Source organism: Musca domestica, unplaced genomic scaffold (genome assembly GCF_030504385.1).
Source record: "Musca domestica strain aabys unplaced genomic scaffold, Musca_domestica.polishedcontigs.V.1.1 13, whole genome shotgun sequence".
Taxonomy (NCBI): Eukaryota; Metazoa; Arthropoda; class Insecta; order Diptera; family Muscidae; genus Musca; species Musca domestica.
The window spans coordinates 5,302,639-5,324,674 of NW_026712172.1; the positions used below are offsets into that span (position 1 = coordinate 5,302,639).

The 22,036-nt window shown below is 35.0% G+C and overlaps 2 protein-coding genes across 3 annotated transcripts in view; one reads left to right on the top strand and one right to left on the bottom strand.

Moving 5' to 3' along the window:
- The window catches only part of LOC101888937 (G-protein coupled receptor moody), a 40,662-nt gene extending 40,447 nt beyond the window's left edge, over window positions 1–215 (bottom strand). The window contains exon 1 of the mRNA XM_059118554.1: window positions 69–215. Coding sequence (XP_058974537.1) covers window positions 69–121 — 53 coding nt within the window. The 5' untranslated portion in view covers window positions 122–215. The remainder of the gene's footprint in view (window positions 1–68) is intronic.
- The window catches only part of LOC101888758 (G-protein coupled receptor moody), a 35,661-nt gene that overhangs the window by 1,302 nt on the left and 12,323 nt on the right, over window positions 1–22,036 (top strand). Inside the window, exon 1 of one of the 2 annotated variants that reach the window (XM_011292736.3) lies at window positions 16,712–16,869. The exons of the other annotated variant lie outside the window; for it this stretch is intronic. The gene's annotated coding sequence lies outside the window, so the exon portion shown is untranslated. Of the gene's footprint in view, window positions 1–16,711; window positions 16,870–22,036 lie in introns of those variants that run through there. 2 annotated transcript variants of the gene reach the window in all.

Consider the following 22,036-nt stretch of genomic DNA (forward strand, 5'->3'; position numbering starts at 1 on the left):
ACGCAAATCTCTACAAACAAACTACAACAACAAATGCATACATTTCTACCTTAATATACCTAACTTACCTTACAATAACACCATCCCATGCAACAACAATAACAAAACGATATAATATCATCAACAAAGCAAGTGTTTCCTCAACACTCTTTATTAGTCATCTGATGCCAGCGGTGTCTGTCTGTCCAGTCAGTCAGTCAGTCATTCATTCAGCCATTCCGACAGTCATTTGACTCAGTTCAGTATCACAGAATTTAAATGATGTTCCAAACAATATTTAATGTTGAATCACCGTTTTAATCGAGTTAATATATTTGTGTTTTTACCTGGAAATTGTACAACGCAGCGGCCTCGACAGCCCCCTTCACCTGTATGCATCTTAGCTTCTCTTTTGAACGAACTACACTTGCTCACATTCTCTGTCCCCATTCCATCTCTCTCTCTCACTCTCCACATTTCTCCCATATAAAGAGGCCAACCTAAAGTCACAGCTAAAACGGCAAAAACATTTGTCAAGTTTCAAAAAAAAAAAAATACACTCAGCATCTTTTATAGGAAATTCATATAAGTGTTGTATAGCGGTATACATATGTATGTATGGGGGTAAATAATTTATAATTGCATGAATGTTATTGTTAATTGATCGTGAGAATGTGTAAAATGCTGAGAAGTATTGCCAACATAAGAGTTTGTCATAATTGTAAGGGGTTTTCATCGATTACCCTCTTTAATTAACAATGGTCGTTGGTAGATATCCGGGTAAATGGATTACAGCGCTACGACTACGGGTGTCCAATTAGGGTCTCTTTTATTCTTCAACTGGATATTTTTCAATAAAACTATATGAAAATAGCACTGCGTTTTTTATGCAGACCAAAGAAATGAAGCAAAGGGGTCGGCAAAGAAGTTTTCATAGATTAAACATGTATCTTAAATGTCCGATGCCAGTGGTCCTTTATGTGTAGTTTGTCAATTTCATCACACTCGACACATACATTATCGGAATTTATTCATTCATTTATTATTTATTCTATGAAAATTAGAAAAGAAAACTTGTATAAGAAAATAAATGCCAAATAAAAAAAATATAATGTTTTCTATATATGATCGGCCAGTAAGCCCATTTGTCAACCATGTTTGCTGTCAAATGACATACACTGAAAGAAAACGCTTCATACCATAAATGAAATCCTACGTTCCGTCAATGAAATTTGTTATTGACTTTGAACCAACGTACAGGTTCATTGAATAAATGAAAAAAGTTTCATTGAGTTTCATTAATGTAAAATTAACGAAATTGTCCATTAATATAATGAAAATTATTCATTGATTCAGAGAAATGAAAATGGTGGAGGGTATTAAAAGCTCGGTTCGGCCAAACTTTGTTTTTTTTTTACTTCTTAATACCTACACCACAATGTGGTAGAGGGTAATTTGTCGTTGTGCATTTGTTTGTAACAGGTAGACTTACGCGAGATAAACCCTACTTTTTTGGATGATCTTTATAAAATCACGTTCTGAGTCGGTTTATGCATGTCAGCAAGTCTGAACGTCTGCCCATGTATTTTTATGAACAAAATGCAGATCGCCTTTATTGTCAAATTAATATGAAATTTTCCATGTATCATTTGTTTGGTTTAAGAAAAAACTCCATAACGTAACGTTTTATCCATTTCATGAAACTGCTTCATTAAATTTAAATATAACAATTATCACAATTTTCCCACTAATTGTAAATACTATGGTTGCGTATTTGTTTGTATAAGACAGCGCTATTATGTATAATTTCTATATTCACATTTTTTCTGAATTTTGTAAAAATAAATAGTTTTGTAACATTAATGAAATCCGCTTCATATATTCAATGAAACCAAAAATCATTGAATTTAAAAGCAACGTAAGTTTTCATTGCATGAACAAAAAATTTATTATATTAATGTAGATTTTCATTGCATCAATGAAAAAAATCAACGAAACCGGTTCATTGATACAACGAAGCATTTTTCTTTCAATGTATGGTGATGTGAAATGCAAATAAAGTCAAAACACAATTATTTTTCGGCCAGGCCGAACTTTGAATACCCTCCACCATTTGGAACGAATTTAGAAATTTTCAAAAAATAAAATCCGTTAAAAGTTCTGTTAAAATTTTAAAAATACCGAATATAGCCGTTATATTGGGGTCTATACGACGTGGAGCTACATAAGCATTGTCTGTCATAAGCCATTACCATATTCAAATTCGAAACGTGAAATAAACGGTGAATAATGTAGCTAAAATCGTCAAAATACAGTATATCGGTCCACTACCTGAATCTGCATAGACAACTCTCTGCCACAGGCTGTAGCATCCATAACGAACTTCAAATACGACATCTCAAACAATTTCGGTGAGTATTGTACCTAAAATCGTCAAAATACCGAATATAGAGAGGTACTGATATATGGGGCCTATACGAAGACCTGGACATGCATAGACAATTTTTTGTCACAGACTGTAGTTCCCATTAAATACGAAATTTAAAACAATTCCGGTGAATAATGGCGCTAAAATCATCAAAATACCAAATATTGGGATGTACCGTTATATGGGGTCTATACGAAGACGTGAACCTGCATACGAAATTTATTGTCATAGGCTGTAATACCCATTGTGAACTTTAAATACGAAATTTGTTACAATTCCGGTGAATAATGCCGCGAAAATCATGAAAATACCGAGTATCGGGAGATACCGTCATATGGGGGCTATACGAAGACGTGGATCTGCATACGAAATTTTTTGCCACAGGTTGTAGTACACATTAAGATCTTCCAATACGAAATTTGAAACGATTCTGATTAATAATGTAGCTGAAATCATCAAAATACCGACTATCGGGATGTACCGTAAGAAGGGAGATATACGAAGATGTGGGCCTGCATACAAACATTTTTGTCGTAGGCTGTAGTGCCCATTACGAACTTCAAATAAGAAATTTGTAATAATTCCGCTAAAATCATGGAAATACCGAATATCAGGAGGTACCGTTATGTGGGGGCTATACGAAGATGTGCGAAGTACGAAGCTGCCCACTGGTAAACTATGCATGTATGCAAAATTTTAGCCTTCTAGCTCAATTCTTTCGAAAGATAGCGTGATTACAACAGCCAGACAGCCGGATTCGTTTTAGAATTTTGCGCTGTTCCAGAATATATTTGCTTTGTAGGGTCTGTTATGAATATTTCGTTACAAACGGAAAGACAAAGCTAATATACCCTCCATAGAATGGTAGAGGGTATAAATCAAAGGTCAATATTATAAGCGCGCTTTTATTATCACCTACGATATCCAATTGTTTCCACCGAATTTATTAGTTTAATCGAGCCAAAATTCAAATTTAAAAATAAAAACTATTGAGATTGGTTAAAATCTCAAAGTTTGAATCCGTGAGGCTTTCGAAGAAATAGGGCGCCACTTTTCGACTTGATTATGCAAACTTTCATAAAAGCGCAGTGAGAGCTAGTGATAGCACGAGTAATCGATTGATTGGAAATCATCGATTATTTTCCTTCAAATATCCGTATAATAATCGATTGACATACAGAAATAAAAAGTTTTATGGCCAACCTCTATGTGTAAATCATTTATATGAATGTTACAAAAATACCCCGGGCGTACAAAATTTAGAAGTTGGACAAATTCAATTTTGACAGCGCTTATTTTTCTCTTATTTGTTTCATAAAAAAAACAAATAATAAGAAAAATGTGTACATTTAATAGTGGAAAGGGCTATATTTGGAAAAGTTTGTTCTTTTTTATAGTTTTCTTTGCATTAAAATATAACACTTGTGTTTTTGCTTAATACGGCAGTACCATAACCATAACGAGAAAGGCGAGTATTTTATATGCCACGTCGGATATTAGGTAGCCCTATATTGTATAAATATAAAAGAAAGTTGTGTTAGTTACTACGTTTATAACTTAAGAACCGCTGAACTGATTTTAATGATTCATACAAATTCGGAATTGTCTCCTATCCGAAAGGGATAATATACAAAAAAATCACGTAAAAATGTGATATATTAACATTTTCATTTTGACTTTTGAAATGTACAATAGTAATGTTTTATTTTGCATGTTTTTTTTTCATTTTGACTTACTTTTTTTCTAATGTACATTTGTAGTGCTTTTTATATTTTATTTTTGAATTCGAATATTAATACCAATTTATTTAATTGACTTGATTTCTTGAGAACTGAAATTGATGGCGGGTTACATGGAAGTGTAGTACCGAATTATGTGGTGGCGAGACGGAATAGATAATATCGAAATAATTTAACGCGATCACGCCAAAGTTAAAAGATAATTACTTTTTCAAAATTGCTAAAAAATCACGAAAAAAGAGATCTCATTGCAAAAATTTTCAAATCGGGAAAAAATCGAAAAAAAAAAAATTCAATGGAATCGAATTTTAAAATAATAGTACATTCTATTGACAAGCTTTGTAAGGATCTTTAAACATTTGTTGTAAGAAAAAGCGAACAAGTTGAAGATTTTTTCAATTTGTTATTCTTCTTTTGTCAATTTTTCTCAATTTGTAATATCATATTGAATTCAGTGGATTTTTTGTGAACAAAAAAAAGATGAAATAAGTGCGAAATACGATATTAACTGACATCTACCTTTAAACTCCAGGGCCTACATCGTGCTTCAGCTGGAAGATGCGCACACATTTAAACAAACAAAAATGACCGAAAAAGAGTAATGGGGCTCATTTCAAAGCGTTGACCTACTTCTTTCATGTGACAATAATCCGTCCAATGAGAGCTCAAAATGCAAAATTCTTTGGGAGTACAATCAATAAAAAGTCAAATTTAAAGGGTGCAAAATAGTAGAGCGAATGGGACTTTTAGTAAGAAAAGGATTTCTATCCTTCCAGAAATTCTTCCCAAACATTGAAGATACCTTTAATCGCTTTTGCAGGTCATGATATCGATCATAACTCACGGATAAGGGTACAACCCGATTTCATATTTATATAACCATCGTATGATTTAAACTATTTTTGGTGTCTTGGTCACTTTTTTCATATTTTGGCACTTATTTGGCATCTTTGTTTCTAAGGGGGTAGAGAACCTCTTCGTATAAAATTTGAAATTTTCGGAGTAGGGCCCATATTGGTCTTGACCACATTCATCAATTGATTAGGCTAAAAAATGTATTTATGCTACCCTGGGGTAAGGAGCCATCATACAGATAATTGCCACATACGTAAGTAAAGTCCACACATTGGAGTATCCCCAAGTCCACTTTCACATCTAATGTGTGGTCAGAAAAGAAAATTTTGTATTCTATTGGTTGGGAACGTAAATTTGGGATGTACATCTATATGAAATAAATTGTGAAAACATGAACAAATTACAAATATAAGAAAGTAGCACGGGACCGAATTTTTGTTGAATCGTCATTGAATTATACTATGATGAAAATATAGACTTTATGGTGTATCCAATTTACAATTTAAATGACAATTAAATTTAGTTCCCATCTTACGGTAATGGGTGTATAATAGTAATTATATTTGACAATTCTGAAATCAGTCTGCCCTCAATTATGAGTTGAATAAAACTATTTTTACTTATTTAAATCACGTGAATTTTTTTTTTTTCAGTTTGACATGCTATGTTTTTCTGCTATATTTTTGTTTTTGTTTGGCCTCTATTTGTCATCTTTGATTATAAGGGGTAGAACAAGTTTTCAATGTAGGTCGATGTTTCGGAGTAGGGCCCATATAAAGGTACCTCCTGATTTTACCATATTTCAAATCTTACACAAAAATTTCAACATATCTACAAATTTTAGACTTATTTGACTAAAATTTAAAAATTAATCGACCAGTACGTGAACACTTATATCAGTCATATCTGTGAATAATTATGCTTTGACATATATGCATAATAGACAAAAACTACGGGCCGGCAACGCGGACCGGGCCAGCTAGTATTGTATAAAAACTACCCAAAAGTGCCAACCAATTTCTAATTTCCCATTGTGATATTTGACGCAATTCTCTCCACTGTGGGCAATTAAATGCATTTTCCGTTAAAGGGTTCTAAAGTGAATGTTATATTACATCTATACGAACATCCCCTGCATTATGCAAATACTTAAAAATCGACAACCCTATATGTATATCAAACTATGAGAACCTGTTGTGAATTGGTAAGAGATTTGGATAAGAATAGAATCCCCAACACCTCACCGAACTTGGCGCAGCCATTTATCCATTCATAAGGCCATAACAAAACGTGTGGATGCGTGTGTGTGTGCAGCTATCTTTGTCTATCGGCATGATATTACACTTGTTGCGTTCAGCTGACTCTTCGTTGTTATTGTAGTTGCCGCTCTACTGCCTTGGATGCACACACGCACGCACGCACTCACTTCTTTACTCGTAAATCTGTCTTCTGCCCAGCAAGTAAAGAGTAACAATCACATGGTTGGATGAATGCACATACAAACATATGTATGTGCTCATCATTGCGTTGGCTCGCTTGCCCGTCTTCCGTACTGCGATAAGAATGCTGGCTGTTGCATTGGATCGATGTGGCAAATCATCAAACAAACATAGATTCTGATAAGACTCGCCTCGATGTAAAATCGACGGCTGAGACGACAACATCCAGACAACCAACCAACCATCCATCTACAAATCCGACAATGCCAGCGAGTAGGCTAATGATGGACAATTAAGACAATTTCGTAGACAATTAATACAATATCGCATTACCAGCACCATTTATGCCTACATACGGATGATAATGAATGATTATTGTGCATGTGTGAAAGTATGGGGTATTTGTTGGGCGGAAACGTCTGTAAGACGTTTATTTTATTGTCAATGGGTGAAATGTTGTGTTTTATTAATCTAGAGATGACGCGACTTCTTTTTGAAAGTAGATACAATTTAAAAGACAGCAAGGAAAGGACAATAGTTTGGGTTGACCGGTTATAGGGTACACAACACCAATATGCATATTTAACTGGTCTATGCGCTAAAAGTAAGCGTTTACGTTGAGAGCTCGTGTGTAGAAAATCTTGCCAACTCTGAACGTTGTTAAATGCGGTTAGTTTGAAATCGTATGGAACTAACATTTGAAGTGATTTCCAGTAATTTTCTTGGAGGTATTTTTGTGATGTTTATGACCATTTGTTTAACCTATATTATCTTTCTCGTTATATTTTCTTTATTTACCGGTTACGAACCGAACTGCTATTTCTGTATTTTAACCAATTTCAATTAAAACAAGTAGAAAACTGCCGAACTTTGAATACTCTCCACCATTTGGATCGAGTTGGCAATTAAAAAAAATAAAATCCGTTAAAAATTTTGTTAAAATCTTAAAAATACCGAATGTTGCCGTTATATTTGGGTCTATACGACGACGTGGACATCCATAGAAAACTCTTTTCATAAACCATTACAATATTCAAATGCGAAACTTGAAAAAAAATCGGTGAATAATGTAGCTAAAATCATCAAAATACCGAATATAGGGAGGTACCATTATATGGGGGCTATACCAGAAAGTGGACCTGCACAGACAATTTTCTGTCTTAGGCTGTAGTGTCTATTACGAACCTCAAATACAAAATTTGAAACAATTCCCGTGAATAATACCGCTAAAATTATTAAAATATCGAATATCGGGAGGTACCGTTATGTGGGTGCTATACGAGGACGTGGACCTGCGCAGACAATTTTCTGTCATAGGCTAAATAAAAAAAACTAGATAGGCTAGATAAAAAAAAACTGCAAAAAAGTCAAACGCCCTAAACTTTACATTTTTTTTAATTTTATTGAATGAAAGTCACAAATGTCGGAAATAGCATCAAAGTTTAGAACAAGTTTAGATTTGTTCGAATTGGTAACCTTTGGCACGAATTATGGACTTCAAACGGCCAATGAAACCGTCACACGCTGCCCGAATGTTGTTCTGCGGTATTTTGGACCATTCCCGGCGAAGCGCTTGCTTAAGGTGATCGACACTTTGGTATTTTTGAGTGCCAATCTTGCTTCCCAAAATACTCCAGACACAATAGTCTAACGGATTGGTATCCGGATATTTTGGTGCTGGAAATGAAGCGATGTACCTCATTTTGTAACCATTCTTGGGTGGCGCGTGCTAAGTGCGATGGTGCCAAGTCCTTTTGGAATGTCCAAGGTCTGCGGCCAAAATGTTTCTCATCAGAGTGCTCTAAAGATAGCCACTTGTGGTTTTTCAGCCAAAGATAAAGAAACACATTATCACGCTTGAATTTCATCACGAATAATTTTTTTCTGGAAAATTCTCACCAAAATGCTTTTGTACGATTGTAAACAATACAATGAGCTGTCACTGGAATAATTTTAACAGCTGTCGGAAGAGTGGCTTAGAAATGACAGCAGTCTGAAGTTGTCTGCAGTTTTTTCATCTCACCCTCTATTTACACATAACAGTGAACCGATCCGGACAAAAACCACGGTTGGAGCTGCCTGAAAAACCTGCTGCGAAAAAACCGAAGTTCAAAAGGTATCGGGAACCACTGAACCAAACTAACCCAAATCGACCAGTTGTTTTCAGCCTTGCTATTAAATAATAAAATGTCGTGATATATCAAATTTCTTGATTCGAAAATTTTCTGATGTCTATATATGACTAACCTTGCGTTTACAATGTATTAGTTGTCGAAAGAAATAAGTTTCCATTTCTAATAAAATTATGAGAGGAAAGTTAAAAAATCTTTTTCTTGACCTCTCAATGTTTTCTTTCTTCCTCCTTTCCGTTGGCTTTGCTTCATTTTTTGCAAAGCCGAAAATTATTTGCCGTTGCTCTTTATGAAGTCGTGTATTTGTCAGTAAAATACAACGCAATAATTTACCTTGTATAAACATCGGGTTAGTCATTAAAAATTACAGCCAGACTAATTGTTATATTGAGAACTCATTCCTTAGCAAGGCTTTTAAAAAGTATATTAATTTGTAAATTTTTAAGGAATAAAGGTGAGAATACATAAAACGCTTTTTTTGACTGGCTTAAGCTATCGGCTGGCTTCTTCGTAAGCGAACAATGGAGCGAAGGGTGAGTAAGTATAAATTGCGGACCGAAAATGAATTAAGTCCACCTAAATCTCCTTTGTTATTTTAAGAAGAAGCCAGCTTATGTCATCGGCTGGCCAGCAAAAAGAACCTTTGATGTATTCTCACTTTAGCCAGTTATTTCTTAATTTTTCTGGTTTGGCAAAGAGTAAAGAAAACTCTTATTACCCGAAGTGGAGGAGGATCCTTATTGGTTGAGAATTATTCACCGAATTTTTGGTATTGCTTTCAAAAAAGCAGACATCGTATTAGTTCCTAACTAGCACCTAGTCTACATGCGAAACTCTACAAAGCCATTAAGAATTTATAAACTGTTGTTAATATTCATTTTACATTTTGTCTTCATTGTTTCACTGCATTTTTTGATGATTCAGCTTTAAGAGTTTAGCGCAGACAACAGAACACATCCACAAGATACAACACAGCCGTGTCATGCCCATTGTTTCTATAACAAATATTTGATGAAATGTAAATCGTATGTATCACCCGGATGAGTAATCGCCTCCAACTCTAAAACTCTCGTCATAAGCCAGTTGTCGTGGTGGTCCGTCTGTCTACCTTTACCGTTGACATAGAGTTGGTGTTTATCAGAAAAATTACGAAAAAAACGGGTTGAGACAACTTGCCAATGAAATCGTAAACACCGAATGGTATATGAAATAATTAAAAAAAATCAACAATACAAAGGTGAGGTTAATTTTTGAAAGAATTAAATTGCATTTGTTGCGCAAACAATTTATGTTCAGGGAAGACTCTGCGACTGTACGAGTAAGATGAACAGAGTCTAAAAATCTGAATCTGAAAATTAAAAAAATGCAATTCAAGGGGAATGATATAAAATTGATATCAAATAAAATTCAATAAATTTAAATTTGTCAACCCGGTTTGGGTCTGAGTGTGTGTGTGTGTGTGTGTGTTTTCTATGAATAATAAGAGAATTCTAAAGACAACTAAGACTACTATTAACACAAAATTCAAACCGCATTTGATTCATCAGTTTATGGGTGCTTATTTCAGAATTTGTTATCATTTTTCAATTTTATTACAAAACAAAAAAGAAAATGAGCAAAAAAACAATTGAAACAGCGAGTAATGGGTGTGAGTCGTTGCGGTTTCGAAAGAAATGGCATTGCTCAAGAAATTCCCAATAATTTATTACGTTTTATAAAGTTCGATACAGGGCATATTGAATCGGTAGTTATAGTTCACAAAGAGATAAACAGATTACGTAAAAGTAAGTTTTATGAGAAAAGAAGGGAGTTGAATGAGGTAAATGCACTTTTCTGCGACCTTCACTCCAAAAAACTACCTTTTCGTTCCGGTCAACTTTGCACATGTGAATTGTAACTCATCACATCTGGACTTCAAAGGGAAAATTGCGGAAAATCCACAATCTTCATTCTACCATGCACTAGTTGTTCGAATATTAAATGTCAAAAACATGATCCTCTAAATCATAAAAAAAATTCTTGAGAAAATTGAATTCAAAATTCAATTGTTATATCCTCTACAGGAAGGTACAAAGTGAGATGAAAAAACTGCAACCAATTTCAGACTGCTGTCATTTCTAAGCCACTCGTCCGACAGCTGTTAAAATTATTCCAGTGACAGCTCATTGTATTGTGTACAAGCGTACAAAAGCATTTTGGTGAGAATTTTCCAGAAAAAAGGTTATTCGTGATGGAATTCAAGCGTGATAGTGTGATTTCTCTATATTTGGCTGGAAACCCACAAGCGACTATCAATACAGCACTCCAGCATTTAAATGTGAATAAATCTTTTGTGTCTCGTACCATCGCTCGTTACCGTGATACTGGTAGCGTAGCCCGGCGTCAAGGAAGTGGACGGAAGAAAACAGCTACATCAGCAGAAATGGTTCGAAAAGTAAAGAAGTGACTTGATCGAAAATTAGCTCGTGAACTGAACATATCGCAATATTCCATTTGGCGAATATTAAAAAATGAGCTCTGGGTAAAGCCATTGAAATTCCAAAAAGTTCAAGAACTTACATCGCAACAGAATGAAAATAGACTCAAAAGAGCTAAAGAGTTGCTTCGCTTGGCCGACAGTGGTGAACTGTCGAATTTGGGTTTCTCCGATGAGAAAACATTCGTTGTCGAGCAGTTAGTAAACAACCAAAATGATCGTGTTTACTTTCCAAAGAAGTCAGCTGAAAATGTGCACCTTCGGTCGGCCACCAGAAATCAAGTGCTGGCCATGGTAATGGTGTGGGCCGCCATAACAACCTATGGTGACTCTCCGCTTGTATTAATCGACCGTAGCATCAGAATAAATGCCGAATATTATCGCGAACATATTCTGGAGGGTGTTTTAAAGCCTAGGGCACGCAAACATTATGGCCGCAGACCTTGGACATTACAACAGGACTCAACACCATCGCAATCAGCACGCGCCACCCAAGAATGGTTACAAAATGAGGTTGCTCGCTTCATTTCCAGCGCACAATGGCAACCAAAATCTCCGGATATCAATCCGTTGGACTATTGTGTCTGGCGTATTTTGGAAAGCAAGGTTGGCACTAAAAAATACTAAAGTGTCGATTACCTCAAGAAAGCGCTTCGGGCCAAATACCGCAGAGCAACATTCGGGCAGCGTGTGACGGTTTCATTGGCTATTTGAAAGCCATAATTCGTGCCAAAGGTGACCAATTCGAATAAATCTAAACTCATTCTAAAATTTAATGCTATTTCCGACATTTTTTGTTTTCATTCAATAAAATTAAAAAAAAATGTAAAGCGTTTGACTTTGTTGCAGTTTTTTATCTCACCCTGTATATTGAGTTTGTCTTTTCATTGGTAACTTCTCGAAATATCACTTTTAGACCCCCGATATTCGATCTTTTGATCATTTATGGTCAATTGTCAATGGGATTGTTCAAAATATGGTATTTGGGGTTCGTACCAATTTGTGATAACCATACCACCTCATTTTACATAAAATTGTTATTTATTTGAAATTTCAAATTCCAGGGTGCGTGGCCAGTAAACGCATCCGACAACCAAATTTGCTGTCAAAAGACTGATTTTCTTTGAATTTCAAATTGTTGTCTTCTTGGCCGATGTTATATAGGCCCTGGTCCATGGTATTTTATAGTATTCTGTGTTAGCAATGTTGTTTTTGTAAAATTGTTAAGTACTGTAACTCCTGCTCATTCCTTATAAACACATGTATTTTGGCTTTCGCATTATTTAACAAAATATCTCTCTCTCTCTTTCCTTTAAAAAACAAAACGATTCCCTCCATTGTGAGAAACTAAAAATAGATTGTTAGTTTCAGGAGATTGAAAATTAAAAAAAATTACAGCACAAAACAAAAAAAAAAACAACAATGAATGAGTAATCAATTAATGGTTGATTGATCTTTGAACTTTTATAAAATGATTAAAATTTGTTTTGTACTCGGGGATACGAATGTAGGTGTGTGTGTGTACATGTTTATACACATGGTTATGTATTCGTACATATGGTGTGTAGTTCCATGTACATTCTCACACAACATTAGTTCATTGCGTTCTGATGATGTGAAGTGGTGTTGTTGTTTTTCTTTCTTAAGTTTAATGGCAACATGCGATCGTATCGAAAACTCAAATTCAATCGTATCGAAAACTGAAATTTTATAGCAACACATTCGATTTGGTTTTCTTTTGTTGGCGGTATTAAATTATCATTTGAAGATAGGCTTCCGGATAACTTTAACGCCAAATAGTTTGCATAATATTGTTTTTTTAACCCGTCCAGGTATTGTATTGGTTTATTGAAGCTACAGCCTAACGTACCTTAACAACACTCAATGCGCAGAATTTACTAAGCAATGCCGAAGTACAGAACAAAACTTATGTACATTGTCATTGGACGAAATTGTTCACAACATTTGGTGACCATATCCATCCACCATTTAAATCAAACATCCGAGGGTTGTATAATGAATGACTGTGGATATGGGAAATAGACGGAAGTGAGGTAATAAATTCAACATTACCATTCTCATTATGAAAAACTTAGACTGTTTTTTCCGACTCCAAATAGTAGCTGTGACCATAGGCTGGACAGTGCCAGTGGCTATCATCTTCGGCAATACAATTTGAAATTTATTGATTTTTTAACACCACTTAACTGTCCGATTTCGGGAGAAAGAAAGTTTGACACTTACGGTCGTAAATTTTTAATTGTTGATTTTATGAAGCCATCCAAACTTTGACATTATCATATTCCGGATATAATTCGATTTATTGGAAAGCCATAGTTATGACTGAATATTTGTTTATTTCAGTTACAAATGGGAACAAAGCTTTCAAAGTAGTATTTTGGCAATGTTCCGCCAAATAATTATTTACAGGGTGACACATTGAGAACACGCTGCCTCCATATTCTGACAAAACACATTGTTTTCATTAAAAATATATAAGAATTTTTTAGGCAAACGTGTGTTTCCGAAATATATGTTCATTGCAAAAAAATAATCAAAAAAACATAACAGCAAGGGCCCAAGCTGTAATATCGCATCATGTGTGACCTTGTTAAATTGACATAGGCTGTAACCTCACTTTACGAGGTAATATTTTTGTTGTCAAATATATAAAATATTTTTTTTACTCAAATATACTTGCACAATATACATTTTGTGAAACACTTTTTATACCATCCACCGTACATAGTATGAAGGGTATATTAAGTTCGTCACATATATTCTTGAGTTAGCCCCGTCCGTCCGTCCGTTTGTTGTAAACACGCTACAGTCAAAACGAAGTTGGATAGGATCAATTTTTGTATGCAGGCAGGTCAAGTTCGAAGATGGGCTTTATCGATCCACTATATAGTATAGGCCCATATAACAGTACCTCCCGATATTCGGTATTTTGATGATTTTAGCCACATTTTGAAACATCAATGAAATCATATTTTTGAAGGTATTTCATTTATTTATTTATTATGTGAATAAATCTAACAGCAAGCGGAAATAGTCTTATGGCTGTATTTCTTTCTGTAATTTTAGGAAGCTGTTCTACGTCCATATTGTACTGTGATTATAGTCATGGTAGAAGAATACGAGCAGATGCATCAACGCTTGGGAACATAAATGTGTCAAAATGTTTAAAATGTTTTTATACCCTCCACCATTCTATGGAGGGTATATTAATTTTGTCATTCTGTTTGTAACTCCTCGAAATATTCATAATAGACCCTACAAAGTATATATATTCTGGATCAGCGTAAAATTCTAAACAGATCTAGCGATGTCCGTCTGTCTGTCTCTCCGTCTGTCTGTTGTAATCACGCTATCTTTCGAACGAATTGAGGTAAAAGGCTAAAATTTTACATACATGCATAGTTTACCAGTTCGTAAATGGGCTATGTCGGTCCACGTTTTCGTACAGACCCCATATAACGGTACCTCCCGATATTCGGTGTTTTCATGGTTTTAGCGACATTGTTTAACGGAGTTATTTCAAATTTCGTATTTGAAGTTCGTAATGAGTACTACAGCCTTATATAACGGTAACGTATAGCGTATAGCCCCCATATAACGGTACCCTTCCGTTACTCTGTATTTTTATGATTTTTGCGACATTATTCACCGTAATTGTAACAAATATCGTATTTGAAGTTCGTAATGGGCACTACAGCCTATGACAAAAAAATGTGTATGCAGGTCTACGTCTTCGTATAGTCCTCATATAACGGTTTTCATTTAAGTGGTAGATTTCGGATTTTGTTTTGAAAATTTTCAAGTTTCTTTGAAATGGTGGAGGGTATTAAAACTTCGGCTCGGCCGAACATAGCTGCTTTTTATACCCTCCACCATACTATGGAGGGTATATTAATTTTGTCATTCCGTTTGTAACTCCTCGAAATACTCATGTCAGACCCAACAAAGTATATATGTTCCTGATCAGCGTAAAATTCTAAGACGATTTAGCCATGTCCGTCTGTCTGTCTGTTGTAATCACGATATCTTTCGAACGAATTGAGATAGAAGGCTACAATTTGCACAAATGTTTATTTTTCCAGTAGGCAGGTTTAGTTTGCAAATGGGCCATGTAGGTCCAAGTTATCATATAGCCCCCATATAACGGTAGCTCCCGATATTCGGTATTATGATGATTTTAGCGACACTATTCACCGGAATTGTTTCAAATTTGGCATTTAAAGTTCGTAATGGATACTACAGCCTAAGACAGAAAATAATCTGTGTAGGTCCACGTCTTCGTATAGACCCTATATAACGGTACCCCCCGATTTTCGGTATTTTGATGATTTTAGCGACATTATTTAACGGAATCGTTCCAAATTTGGTATTTGAAGTTCGTAATAGATGCTGCAGCATAAAACAGAAAATGGGCCATGTAGGTCCACGTTTTCGTATAGCCCCCATATACCGTACCCCCCGATATTCGGTATTTTGATGATTTTAGCGACATTATTTACCGGGATTGTTTCAAATTTCGCATGTGAAGTTCGTAATGGACACTTCAGCCCATGCCAGAAAATTGTCTGTGCAGGTCCACGTCTTCGTATAGCCCCCATATAACGGTACCCCAAATATTCGGAATTTTGATGATTTCAGCTACATTATTAACAGATTTTTCTTCAAGTTTCGCATTTAAATATTGTAATAACTTATGACAAAAGTTGCCTATGCAGGTCTACGTCGTCGTATAGGCCTTTGGGTATTATTACGTTTTTAACAGAATTTTTAACGGGTTTTATTTATTTTTGTTTTTGGAAATTGCCAAATTTATACCAAATGGTGGAGGGTATTAAAAGTTCGGCCTGGCCGAACTTACAGCTTTTTTACTTGTTTTCATGTTTACAAGCTACAGTAGTTGCCTGTTTGACCTTCCCAAAAGGGCGCAAAGAATTCTATACCCTCGCCACATTTCTCTCATCATCAGACCATCGCCGCAGATGAAACCAAATGAAAATCGTTAAGGCAAGAGTGCATTCGCACCAAATGTCTCAGATTACAATAGTACAGTCTTAGGAAGGGGGAAGTTAGATGGCCGTCCCAATCGAAAGCGAGCAATATGCGGCGTATGAATGAGGCGCAATGAAACTGACCCTCTTAAATTATTTAATTGACACTAATTTAAAAATAAGAGTAACGTAACCCGAATGTTGGCACCAATTTAACCCAATCCGTCCATAGCATGGGTGTGTGTATGTCTGCCCATCTGACAGATAGATAGATAAATGAATGGGTGAATAGATGGATAGGAGAATGATGATGGCGATGTGAACCCATATGGGCTACCATACATTCTCGAATTGAAGTTAACCAAATTGGATGTGAATGTGCATGTGTGCGATCTACACCATTCGAACTTTGAACAATCATTATTACAAGCATACAACAAAATTCCGTTAACATATATGCACATGTCCATATTCATTCATTCATTCATTCGGTCCTTCCATCATTCATACAATGCAGTCATTCATTCACCCATTGGTCGGAGTCTGATGAATTTTTTATTAAGATCTCTTTTCGATTTTGTTTTAATTTTTTTCTCTTCATTTTTGACTTGATTCGCCAAAGAACGCGTTCTTTTCGATTTCTAAATTTGTTACTGCGAGACAGTAAGACAAACCGCGTTACTGTGCTCAGTCGATATCCGGAAGATAGCCGTGATAGTTGAAAAACAAAAGAAAAACACAAATCAGACAGAAGTGAAAAAGAAAAACCTAAACATCAGTAAAATTACAACAACAACATAAAAGCGAAATCGGTAATTGATTATTGTGTAATAAAAAGTTTATTAAAATTACCGTTTTTTTTTTTTTTTCAAAGAAATCTGAAGCCTCATTTTGTTGAATTTTTAAATTCTGTGAAACTATAATTATTCAATGTGGTGTGGTTTGGTGGATATCAAAGGAAGCTAACCATAAAAAACCGATGATTAACACCAACATCCATTTTTATTATTAATAATCCACACTCAGACTATGTTCTCTGTTTACAAACCGACATGTGAGCGGAATGATTCTTGTGAAAGTCAGATAAATACCAAACGTTTTGTAAGATCATTAAATTTCAATAAATGAACTTTAAAATGACAATAGCAGTGCTTAACAAGTAAAAAAGCAGTAAGTTCGGCCGGGCCGAACTTTGAATACCCTCCACCATTTAGAACGAATTAGAAAATTTTCAAAAAAATAAAATCCAATAAAAATTCTTTTAAAATCTTTAAAATATCTAATATAGGAAGGTGCCGATATATGGGGGGATATACGATATTGTGGACCTATAAAGACAAATCTATGTCTGCGTGTAAAGTACTCACAAGGAACTCCGTGTGTGGATTTTCAGACAATACGATTGGAAAATGTGGCTAAAATCATCAAAATACCGAATATCGCGGGGTACCGTTATATGGGAGCTATACGTTATCGTTAACCTATATAGAGAATTCTCTGTCGGTGGGTAAAGTGCTCACAAAGAACCCCTTGTGACCATTCCGTTGAAAAATATGGCTAAAAACATCAAAATACGGAATATCGGGGGTACCGTTATATACAATATCTATACAATATCGTGGATCTATATAGATAATTCTCTGCCGAGGTATAAAGTACCCACAAGGAACTCCTTGTGTGGATTTTCCGACAATTCCGATGAAAAATGTGGGTCAAATCATAAAATACCGAATATCGGGAGGTACCGTTATATGGGGGATATACGATATCGTGGACCTGTATAGATAATTCTCTCTCAGGGGGTGAAGTACTCACAAGGAACTACTTGTGTTGATTTTAAGACAATTCCATTGAAAAGCGTGGCTAACATCATCAAAATACCGAATATCGGAGGTTACAGTTATATGGGGGATATACGATATCGTGGACCTATATAGACACTTCATTTTGAGGAGGTAAAATGCCCACAAGGAACACCTTGTGTGGATTTTCAGACAATTCCGTTGAAAATGTGGGTAAAATCATCAAAATACCGAATATCGGGGGGTACCGTTATATGGGGGCTATACGATATTGTGGACCTATATAAATAATTCTCTGTCGAGGTAAAAGGTACCCACAAGGAACTCCTTGTGTGGATTTTCAGACAATTCCGTTGAAAAATGTGAGTAAAATCATCAAAATACCGAATATCGGGGGTACCGTTATATGGGGGCTATACGATATCGTGGACCGATATAGCCCATCTTCGAACTTGACCTGCCTGCAGACAAAAGAGAGATCTGTGCAAAATTTTAGCTTCCTATCTTAATTCGTTTAGACTGTAGCGTGATTACAACAGACGGACAGACGGACGGACAGGGCTAAATCGTCTTAGAATTTTACGCTGATCAAGAATATATATACTTTGTTGGGTCTAAAATGATTATTTCGATGAGTTACAAACGGAATGACAAAGTTAATATACCCTCCATACCTTTTTTGGTGGAGGGTATAAAAATATATTTATTTAAAATTTTAGAGCGTTACCCAAAAATTCGACGTACTTAGTCCAAGCTTTTCCACCACCAAAATAAAACACATGTATTTATATGAAAGTTACCCAAATATGTCGGATGTACGAAATTTCAAAATTGAACAATTTCAAAACTGATCATTTGGATCATACCGACGTACAAAAAATTTTAACATATTTGTGTGGGCTCGATATAACGCAACAGCTAGGAAGGCATTTTCACTACTTGAGACTACTGGATACTAATGGGAAAAACGTCTATTAAAGTCTTGCACGTTATGTTCTTGTTTCGATCTGCTGTTTTTATAGTTAGCTGCTCAGCTTAAAGCTAATTTAAGCGTTTTTAAAATAACTTTTTATACCCTCCACCATACATAGTATGGAGGGTATATTAAGTTCGTCATTTCGTTTGTAACTCATCGAAATAATCATTTTAGACATAACAAAGTCTATATATTCTTGATCAGCGTAAAATTCTAAGACGATTTAGTGCTGCCCGTCCGTCCGTTATAATCACGCTAGAGTCAAAACGAATAAAGATAGAAGTTAAATTTTGCACAGACCAGTCTTTTGTGTGCAGACAGGTCAAGTTCGACGATGGGCTGTATCGGTCCACGATATTGTATAGCCCTCATACAACCGAACCCCCGATATTCGGTATTGTCATGATTTTATCCACAAGGAGCTCTATGCAAGTACTTTAATCCCTGAAAGAGAATTTTCTATATAGGTCCACAATATCGTGTAGCCCCCATACAACGGTATCTCCCGATATTCGGTATTTTGATGATTTTAGCCACATTTTCAATGAAATTGTATGAAAATAAACGCAAGTAGTTCCCATTGTTAACTTTTATCCTCTGGAAGAAAATTGTATGTATAGGTCCACGATTTGGTATAGCCCCCATACAACGGTACCTCCCGATATTGGGTATTTGGATAATTTTAGCGACATTATTCACCGGAATTGTTTCAAATTTGGTGTTTAAGGTTCGTAATGGGAACTACAGTCTATGAGAGAAAATTGTTTATGCAGGTCCAGGCCTTCGTACAAGCCCCATATATCACTACCTCAGTATATTCGGTATGTTGATGATTTTAGCTACTTTATTCACCGAAATTTTTCATGTTTCGTATTTCAATATTATAACGGCTTATGACAAAAGTTGTCTATGCAGATCCACGTCTTCGTAAGACCCCAATATAACGGCTATATTCGGTATTTTTAAGATTTTAACAAAATTTTATTTTATATGAATATAGGTATGTGAAAATGTTATATTTTAAGATTGTCAAAGTTTATGCACAATTGGATGTTGTTAACAGGTGCCTCTGGGTTCTTAAAGTTTTTTTTTTTTTCTACCATAGTATGGAGGGTATATTAACTTTGTCATTCCGTTTGTAACACCTCGAAATATACATTTCAGACCCCACAAAGTATATATATTCTTGATCAGCATAAAATTCTATGTCGATTTAGCGATGTTCGTCCATCTATCCGTCTGTGGAAATCACTCTAGCTTCCGAACGAATTGAAATAGATTGATAAAATTTTACTCAAATGTATATTATGCCTGCAGGACTTTTGGTACTGAAAATGGGCCATGTAGGTCCACGTTATGGATTTTTTTTGTAAGTTCCGCATTTAAATATTTTAATGGCTTATGACAAAAGTTACCTATGCAGGTCCATGTCGTCGTATAGACCCTAATGTAACACCTACATTCGGTATTTTTAAGATTTTAACAGAATTTTAACGGATTTCATTGTTTTTGAGAATTGCCAAATTCGTTCCAAACGGTGGAGGGTATTCAAAGTTCGGCCCGGCCGAACTCACAGCTTTTTTACTTGTTTTATACTAACAATTTCTTATGTTATACCAATAATGTGGGGTTCGCCTTAAAGTATGCATTAAAAAGTTGAAGACTAATGAGAACATGACACTAACAAAAAGTGTAAACTAGATTCAAACTATGAAAGAATCGCCAAGGTAATACGATACAATTTTTTATTTGATGTTCCTTCATTGTCAAATTTATATTTTGTAGTTCTTAGCTTTTGTCCAGAAAGAATATAAAAAGTCGGTAAAGGCTAGATTCCACATCGTGTTAGTGTCATATGTAAAGTGATTTTTTAACATTTTAAGTAGAAATTTAAGTGCGCCCAACAACAAACTTAAACTTATTCCTTATTCCTTTATGTTTCCTTTCAGGAGACAAATTATTAGAATCGCCTTAAAGTATGTAATAAAAATGGTTAACAGAAATGTAGCAAAATTAGCTTTAGATAGGATTGTAACATTATGTGTAGCCTTATTGAGTTTTGATTAACATTTTGTGCAGGAAGGACAAGCATATTTCGTCTTGTTTTGCTATAATATTTGTAGAATATCTCGCATTTTCAGTTTTTTAGTACAAAATTCGAATAACAGATATTGTGAAGTTTTTGGCAAAAAACATTTAGCCTGTTATTCTGGGATTTTTAACCCATAAAGACTGAAAATTATCAAAATACCGAATATCTTAAGCTACCGATATATGGGCGCTATACCAAAACGTGGATCTATACACACAAGCTAGAACCAATTATGACCTACAAATACCGATTTGCAAAATCCGTGAAAAAATGTGACCAAAAACAAAAAAAAATCCGAATATCGGGAGGTACCGTTATATGGGAACTATGCCAAAACGTAGACCGATATATCTCATTTTCAATACCAACCATCCTCGACACAATACAAATTGTTCTGCTAAATTTTGACGCTCTACGTCAAATAATGTGGTCTGTAGGACAGACAGACGGACATCGTTATATACGATGAATATTTAGGGATGTTACAAACGGAATGACAAAGTTAATATACCATTCCTTTCCAATATGGAGGGTATAATAATGGATTATTCATTATTTTTGTAAAATATGACGAGTGGCAGACGTAAATATTTATTTGGAGTTTTTAGGAAAAGGGTTGCCATATTCGATTAGCCAATTAGTCTACCTCGACTGTTTTGCCATGTCTCGAACAATTCTCTTTTACTTTTTTCTCTATTGTTGTTCGACAAAGAAAAAACATGTTTTTATCTTCCTGAATAAGTCTTGCTTGAAAAGTAAAAAAACATTTCTATCGCTACAAGGTTTATTTTATGTACCAGGTTGAAAAATAAAAAAAAATAAGTACGGAGATCCAAATACCTAACAAACATTGAAATAATTCGAAATTTATGAGTATTTTAAAACGTAGCATTTTTGCTGCTACGTCTTAACTAATAATTTCATAACATTTTTTGCTCTCATTGGAGTAAAAACGTTAACGAACTGATCTTGTGTAGGCTATAAATATTACTATTTACCCAGAGAAACTTTTCCCAGATTACTAATTTTCTCATCGCCAATGTGCTGTTGCTACAGATCCTTAAAATTTTTCCTCGTTTTTATTTCCACATTTTAAAAATTGAATTTAA